The following is an 8,892-nucleotide window of genomic DNA, read 5'->3' on the forward strand; positions in this document are numbered from 1 at the left end:
TGGTGTAGTATGTCAAACATAGGAACACAAAAAGCCACATAGGCGTATATCGTAGAAGAACACATAGGAACACCAATGAAGTCGTAGACAGGAAGTTCCAAAGTTTGTTCTCCCATTCTCCCTCTTTCGAAGGTAGTGAGAACATGATTTAGGCTTGTGGACACAATTCAGCAAACGCTACCAAAGTACGACGGTTACAGTGCGACCATTCGAAGGTTGTGTCACCAAACTGTGGGACCGTACAGGAGATGTCGTCGAGGCACAGGTCAGTGATGAAACCAGGTTTATAGACTTATAGACTATAGCAACTGTGGTGATCTAGATGGACTGGTGTGCTATATACCGGCCTATCCAATCTATGGGAGCGCGTGGTCGCGGAAATGACACCCGGTGACGTTACATTGTTTACATGTATGCGCTGACGCTCGCTGCGCGCGGAACGATTTTTGTGGGGCTGCGAGATGCTCTTCTGCTTCGACTCACGTGTCTTCCTGTGAAAGGCAGAACCTTGCACCTCGTCGACTAATACACAAAACGTACTGATGCAGGATGCACATCGCAGCAATCATGATTAGGCATCAATTGTGATATCCCCCAGGTATGGATACAGCGAGTCTCGGCGACAGAGATCAACAACGCAGACACTTTACACACTCCACGGGATGATTACACACTCCAAGATACAAGGAGGGTTGGCGCAGGCGCAGTCGCTCCGTTTCGCCCTCGCCTTCTCGCTACTCGCACAGCCGCTTCCGGGTTGGCAAGATTGCAGCGATGATAGCGGCCCGCACTAAGAAAACAGACAAACGCCGAAACAGACGAAATCGCATTTGTATTAATGTAAATTTCTTTCAAGTAGACATCTTGGACCAGTGTTTTCTTTTAATTTGAAACTTCAGGGGGTATTATGCACGGCACGGCGTGCCCAGCGGGATTTCGCCGACGAGGATTGCTGGCCTATCCATATCGTGTGCGACAGTTGGAAAGCAACTGGGCCGGTGGATGGCCTGTAGCGGCATCACGAGCCGCGAAGGCGTGCGCAGTTTCACTTCGTTTTCGGTTGCTTTCGCTGTTTGATCCCTTTTGCATGACGTTTGGAACGTAACATTACGAATACAGACGCATTATAACAGACGCAAAATAAAGTTGTTGGTGTATGCTGTTAGTGTCACACACCTTTTTTAGGTACCAGATACACGACAATTTCAAACACTCTGAACGTAATAGCATGTATCGCTATGTTTTCGAAAATGCCGCAGCTAGTTACATGCTAATGCTATTACATGCTCATTACGTGCTAATTACATGACGTACAGAGCATATACCATAATGTTTAACTTTTCCACTTAAATTGATATATTGTAAATCTCAGTGTGTCACTGCCACTACGTGCGAAACGTGCGACGGAAAAGAATACCAAGGACGTGTACGTGCGCACACAAGTTCCACTCATTCACTACGAGCAGCGTGGGACGGAGTGTATAATGAAATCGAAGACAACCAAGATGCTGTAGCGAAAAGTTCGCACCCTTCTTGTAACGTGACAAAACAGGAGAATCGTCGAGTGACATTTCCTTCGTGTACGTTGAGGCGCTACCTTTACCATACATTAAAAGCGAAAACATTACTGCCAACTGCTGAGTGGAACCCCTCCACAACTTCACGCTCGTTCGTTGTTAGCTGATTATCAACATTATGATAAGTGCGCAGCATGATGCAACAGCACGCGCACATTTTCCTTTCTCTCGAATTTTCAGCGTACTGCTTTAATTTCGCAGGTACTCCCGGGTTATACGCTGTGCTCTTTGCAGATGGGGGCCTCGAGGGCGCGCGCAGCGACAGCGAGCAGAGTCCTTCGTAGCCACCTGTCGGAAGGCCTGTCTGCGTGACCCATAGGCTAACCTCTTTCATCGATCCACTCATTTATTTCATTAAGTAGTCAAGCCTATCCCGGATAATTGCCCGAGATATACCGACACGCAAGGGCAGCGTGGCAGTCACACGAAGAGCACAGAAAATTGTCTACGCCCTTCATAGAGTGTCTGCAAATGAATACCCCTTTTCAGGCAAAAAGCTGACAAACACCGCTGTGGAGCACACCCCTGAGATGTTGCGTTTTATGAAATATGCCATTTGGCACGGCGCTTCTGTAGAATACACAATTAGAAACTATCGTTTGGAATTTGCCCCACAGAGGCTTGTGATACACACTGAATACGGGGTGCCGCACCTAACATATTTTTAAAAATATATGTACATCACTTTTTCCGAGATCAAATCAATTGAAATATAGTATATGGTGAAGGGTACTCCTTAGGAGGGCATTAGCAAACTCGAAATCAGAGCGCAGCTTCGAAGTTGTCCGAATGAGAGCACCTGGTCCCTTCGGTCACCTGATACCAGAGCAGTTTAAAAAAAAACAAAAAACATTTGATAGATCGTTCGCAAAAAAAAAAAGAAATCGTGAAGAAACACGATTTCTTCTTCATTTTGTTCATCGCGCATCTTCGGAGACGCGTCTTCCATCACCCCCAGTGTGAAAGGTGAATGAGTGCAGTGCTGTCTCATGCGTCCAAGTTGAGCTCTAACTTGCAGAAACAAAACAAATGCACCCTATGACACCGGAACTGCCCTTATGTTGGGTTGCATTGCATTTTCTGTTTTCTGTTAATGTTCTTCCAGCACGCAAGAGCCGAATGCGTGGTCTTTCCCTCTCTCACACTGGGAGTGAAGGAAAGACGCGTCTCCGAGATGCGCAATGAAAAAAAAAAAAAAAACTGTTCTATCACGATTTTTGTGCGGATGATCTACCGAACGGATTTCTTTTTCTGAAAAGAATAATAATAATTAAAAGATAATTATTGCAAGTAAATTAAGACATTGCCTTAGGAGTTTACTAATGCCCTTCTAAGGAGCACCGTTCAGCATATGCTATATGGCACCTCGGAAAAAGTGATGCATATATTTTTTTTTAAAGATGATGTTCGCATTTACCTAGGGCACCCTGTATAAGCGAATCACCAGAAATGTAAAAAGATACAGTGTAAGAGAGAATAAGGGAATATAAAATATACACTTTTATATACACTTATATACACTTTTATAATATAAATATAAAATATACACTTTTATATACACTTATACAGTTATATATATACGCATTGGCTGTGGTAAGGCTACTAAGATAGAGGACCTTCGCAATGGTATACATACCTTTGTCGACATAGTGCAATCCGAGTCGTACGCTACTATGATAGTGGTGTCAAACGTACCGCCCCATTCGTCGAATCGGATGGTGTCGGTTTCAAGGTACATATTACGGTTGGTCACTATATCATGATATCGTCCATTTTGGCACACCTGAAAATACGGACTCAAGGTAAAAGCCAGCATTACTACAAAACTAGTGCAACAGATCAAATGGCATACATTATCATTTAGCGTTTTTAGAACACGCATACACTACTGGAATCGCTCACGAACCAACCCAACCTTCCAACTAAATTTCTCTGCCGGATCTCTGAGAACATAGCCCATGATGTTCGAAACAGGATTGTGACAGTGAAAACGCCTTTCACGTCACACTTTCCATCCAAAGACTATTCCATCACGAAACGTGTGCATGAGAAAGATAGCCGTCCTCGGTAGCTGAATTGGTAACGTGTGGAAAGTCGACCGAGGACTGTAGCAATGTGGAAGAGGTAAACATTGATTTCAGCACCGTCTGTCGGAGATTTACGACGCACGTCAAATGAACCCCAGCTGGTCGAAATCACCCGCTATACAACACTGTGGTACGTGCAACATGTCGCCGCACTACATGCAGACAACCCTTACATAAAAAATCACTAATCACCAATTTTATGGGAACAATATGGTAATGTTCGGCTCCCTCTGCAGCTGAGGACCTCAGGACGTGAAGTAGGGCACGCTAACGGGAGAGCAGCCCAGACGCTTGTCTCGTCTGCTTCCAGTTTTCGCCGCAATATAGTAATGGAGAACTCGCCTAGTCATTTCCTTGCCATTTTCTTTCTCTTTTTTGCCAGAATCCGGGCAGGCATAACACTTTTTTCACCCAGCCTCGACACAACAGGGCAGTGCGTTACGGTAACTACATAAGGTGTAGTCACATTCGCACCGAGAGTGTAGCGAGAGCCCGCATTGGCCCACACGCCGAAGTTCACGTGTGTCATTCGCTGTCTGTTTCCCAAACTGCTTTTTTCCGGCAGACGTTGGGTGCTTCTCGTTTCCCCATAGAACAATGCTGCATCTAGTATTCCTCATTTTTAACGAGGACACCTGTCACTGAAAGCCTGACTGGTGACGCTATCCTTTTGGCCACTGGGGAATGTGTCTCCTTTCCCTTTGAAGGCGATGTAGGGCGCAGACTGACTGGGATAACGATTAAGGGGCAAAAGACCAAGTGACACGGAACAAAAACGACACAACCGAAGTGAGGATTCTGTATTCTGTGTATCGTTCTTGCCACCTTTTCTCGAGGTGCTTTTTCCTTACCCCTATAACGTTCACTGTCCAAACCATGACAGTCAATCTCGGCTTACCAATTCTTTTGGATTCGCCTGGGTGACACTCCGGCATGGAGCTGTGAGTGGTGTATAAGGATCCGTGTAGGCAGTTATAAGGGCCGCAGCGCTAAAAGAGAGCAATTCCGCTGTTTTCAAAGGCAGCGGTTGGAACCCAGTCACATGCCTGAATGACAACGACTCAACCTGCAAGAACAGTAATGGTAGCTTCAACATCAACACTTATATGCATAGGGTGAGCACACATCTTGCTTAGCTAAGAGCGTATGAACACCTCGTTCAGCAAAACTCGTGGCATTTGCCCTTCTTTTGCCTTGGAACGCGCCTCGATCTTTGCCGAAAGACCAAATAGCATGGCTGGTTGGCTTGTTTGGTTGAGGCCGTGGGAATGAATCTTCTGGCGGATGTGCTCTCTCCGGTTTTCCTGCAGACCTTCCAGACGCATGTCGGCACAGTTACCTGTGAAGTTGGCCCACGACGCGTACTAACCTGCTCGTCACAACCAGTGATTATCCCAGAAATTCACTGCTGAGGGGGTGCCGAGCTTTCAAGGGGGGTATGCTTGGTGAAGGTTCCACTTACGAAATTTTTCTTAGACACGGAAATAATCGTGGCATAAAGGTGACATATCTGCGGAGCTTTCCCGTTTTATTTGTACATGTTAATACGTTACAACACAGTACAGTAGAATACAGATTCATTATGTGCGGCATTTCAACATTAAGATGCATAATCGCACGACCGACAAAGAAAAAAGACTTTCACCTTGGCTCACGAAACTCAATGAATACCTAGCAACGAACGGTGAAGACCTCGCTTGATTGAGTTGGGCGCAAATGATTCCTTGTGATCCACATTGAGTTTGCATGCCCGAACGCATTTTCCCCCTTATGCGCGTACTATATGAATGGAACAGTGATTTTCAGATGAATTTGGACAAATGCATGGTAGGATCATCTGCATCACTGTGGTCCTACAGACCAAGTTTGATAGTACAGGATGTAATTCGCTGCGCCGGACTTACTACTAGAATGTGTTGGTGGCCGAGTTGGGTGGGGTCACCTGAGGAATTTCAGGGGGGAGGGGTTCCAAAAATGCAGGGAGGGTGTAAACCCCCCCCCCTGAGGGGGGTGTAGGGAAATCTCTGGCTCACAACTGTTCTGTCCAGCTGTGCACGGCTGTATACTCCACTCATAGAAACAGTTGTTTGCGGCAATAACAGCATCCCCGTCAGTTGACTGGGGAATCGTTCCAGTTCCCTGTGCAAGTTTCCCACGCGCATTTATTTATCAAGTAGACGACCCAATTGCTATAAATGTTCTCCCGTACAAGGGCGGTCAGACTGCCAGCGTTCTTGTCTGGGTCTGCGACTGTATATTTTACTGTAGCCCGGTTTCACCAACACAGATTAACATTTCAACTGATATCAGCAGTCACTGAACTTGATTGTAACCCTCAACTTCACTTCATCAAGAGTAGTCACTAAAACACTCAGCACATATCTGACTAATGTTGCTAAAAGTAATTAAAGTGTTAATTTCAGTTTTTAGCTACCCTTGACCTTAGTTTGAAGCTAAGCAGCGTTGGTGAAACCGCGGCAATGTCATATTGCGAGTGGCACTATTTCCATCGTATAATAGTACCCATGCGACGGATTGTTCCGTTTCCAAACAGTAGACAACTTTGCTTACGAATGATGACTGCATAGACGGCATGCCAGGTCCCTGCCAGGGTGACGGTCCTGTAGCCCTGCATACGTTTGGGTCCGTTATATTACGATTGAGAGTTGTTCGGTACACCAATGCGTCTGGCTTAATTACTCTGTAAACAGAAAATTCTATCATGAGAAGCAGCCAGAAGCCCATACCGCAGATTCTCTAGCTAGTAGACATCGACACAAGACTTACGAGACATTCGTTTCGGCGCACTAGGGAGCCTATTCCATTCAATAGAGGTAACCGAACAGTAATGTTTGTCCACACCGTCCACACACGCACAGTACGAACCTGGACGCACGTGATGACCACGACAATGCAATGCATACGTTAGGATACATAGTAAAAATTATTAGTAGCTGGAAATTGGGGCGAAGTCGCAGCTGTTAGTGTGTGGTGGTGGAGATGGTACCAGATACTAGGAAACCGCAGGGTGAGCACGCCATTTCAGATTGGTTTTGCCACGCTATCCATCATTGTCTGGCGTCTGATGACACGCAGACGATGCGGTTTATTGTCTGGGAAGAATGAATTTACTTTCCCGTATGCAGCAGTCCCACTGAGTCACTGGTTTAGTGACGTCTGAGAACTTCGTCCGCAAACCACCAATCGCCACCCTGCTGTTCTAAGCCGACTGCCGTGAGGCCCTTGGCGGCCTCCACAGAGTTTGTGTGCACAGTGCATAGGCCTAATCTACGCTTCGCCGGAAATTTTTGGGCGAATTACAGGTAAGTTTAGACTTACCTGTAGACTAGAAGCGTTCGTAAGGCGAATGTTGTTGCACTCCAATGAATACCTGCCCTCAATGTCATTTTTTTCGCCGTTCACACGGCGTAAACCCGGCGGTCTAGTAATGGTCGAACTGTATTCGCATAGGACTGATCTAAACTAAGGGGGGGGGGGGGTAGTTTAAAGCTGGTCTAGCACGGAGCAGCTGTAACTGAGCATTTCGAGAAAAGACCCAAAAGAGTTTTTGCTAGATACTGTTGCCTACTTTTCAAGTCGAAATTGCAGAAATTAAGGAAAAAGAACGTTGTGATAGACCCGTGAGCGAAGTAAGTGAGGCAATAAACCCCCCGCCAAAAAAAGTTAACTATCGGTATGGAGCGGAATTTTGAAATTCGCTCTGCAAATTTAGAACCGATATCGTCCACGTTAGTGATGTCAACATTGGCAGCAACACATAAGTCGCTTTCCGATCCAAAGCTGACAGGAGGTCGCGCACAAAGAGCAGTTACCTCCAGCAACAAAAGCGGCGCTGATTATGCGTGGTTCTTTAAATACAACACCTAGTGCCTCTGTTATGCATCATCAACAATAGTGTTTGCTGTGCTGCCGTTGCTGGTTCTGGTTGATACATTTAACTATCTGCAGATGCTGCGTGCAAAATGGAGCAAATTGTTAGCTACTTTCTCCCTCGCCTCAATCAGCTCGTGACAATGTGTATAGTGCGCGTGCGTTTCAGCTTCAGAGCCGGAGAGGCTGCGTGATCGACTTAAACTAGACATCATTAAACAACGGTTTAAGTGGCTTGGTGAATACGGGCAACTGAGTTTACCCGCGGCTCTTTCGGGACAACGACCAGGTAGAAAAAGTATGTTTATGTGAGTGTTGGTGCGTGTGACTTGAACGCGGTTTGGTTGAACCATCAAGTGTGTGCAAGTGTAATCAGCGCAACGTTTCCATCCTTTCGAAGCTTGCCGCTAAGATATTCGTATAAGCAGCACCCCGGACTCTCACGTCGCACACATATGGTCTACTCACTGTACAAGTTGATTGAAGTTAGCCATGAGGGTGCTTGGTTGTTGGCTTCCCCGGAGAATGGCCACACCTAGAAGCACGTAGCCAAAGTTCCTCCTTGGCGTTGGTTCTGCTCTCATATGGATATTTAGAAGAAAAGAAGAATTCAATCAACGCCTATCACTAGAACGTTGTCATTGTTGGTATCGGTGGCAATTTCGACAACGCACGCGCAGGACACTCAACTCAGTTGGCGATTGAAATAAGCGAGTGGTATGCGAATGGTTAGGTTTCTGTAATGTTGGCTTCTTCGGCACGCTGCGCATAAAATTGCATCCTGTGGCAGTTGAATCACCAATGTATCAGCTTCAGAGATCCGTCACAAAGGAATCAAGTAAGGGATTGTCGACTATCACGCGGCGGATACTAGAACGCACCTTTTGACGACACCTAATATTCCCAATAGGACATTAAAGGGCCCACATGCTGACAACAGTTCACCGGACTATGTTTATTACATGTTCCATGTGATGTGTTACGTTTCGATGATAACTTTCCTGCACGAATCAACTGCCGCGATGAAACCGTTTTCACGGTCATGGACACAATAAGGGTACGCTGGGAAAAGACATAGGTACTACAAGCAGGGGCGGATCCAGGATTTTTCTGAGGGTGGGGGTGTGGGTCCTGTCGTGGATAGCATATGCTGCTACATGGTCAAGGACAATTGAAGCTACGTAACGACAGGAAGAGAAGGGTGTCGGAACGTTGATATCCCCCCCTTATCTCAATCCGCCCTAGACTACAAGGTGACACTCTAATCTGATGAACATAACTACAACGGGCTTATCCCAGCAGCGTCGGCGTCAGCTCTCCCTACCTCACAACACAAT

At 46.2% G+C, this 8,892-nt stretch overlaps 1 protein-coding gene across 1 annotated transcript; it reads right to left on the bottom strand.

Annotated features, from left to right (window-relative positions):
• Window positions 1-2,339: 2,339 nt before the first annotated feature.
• On the bottom strand, window positions 2,340-8,148 carry LOC135373648 (uncharacterized). Its single transcript, XM_064606745.1, has 5 exons — window positions 8,024-8,148; window positions 6,236-6,293; window positions 4,563-4,730; window positions 3,214-3,360; window positions 2,340-2,393 (listed from the first exon to the last, which is right to left on the bottom strand). Exons 1-5 carry the CDS (start codon window positions 8,137-8,139, stop codon window positions 2,340-2,342), a joined length of 543 nt encoding a protein of 180 aa, XP_064462815.1. The 5' UTR covers window positions 8,140-8,148.
• Window positions 8,149-8,892: the final 744 nt, after the last annotated feature.

The sequence above is a fragment of the Ornithodoros turicata genome, unplaced genomic scaffold (assembly GCF_037126465.1).
Source record: "Ornithodoros turicata isolate Travis unplaced genomic scaffold, ASM3712646v1 Chromosome28, whole genome shotgun sequence".
Taxonomy (NCBI): domain Eukaryota; kingdom Metazoa; phylum Arthropoda; class Arachnida; order Ixodida; family Argasidae; genus Ornithodoros; species Ornithodoros turicata.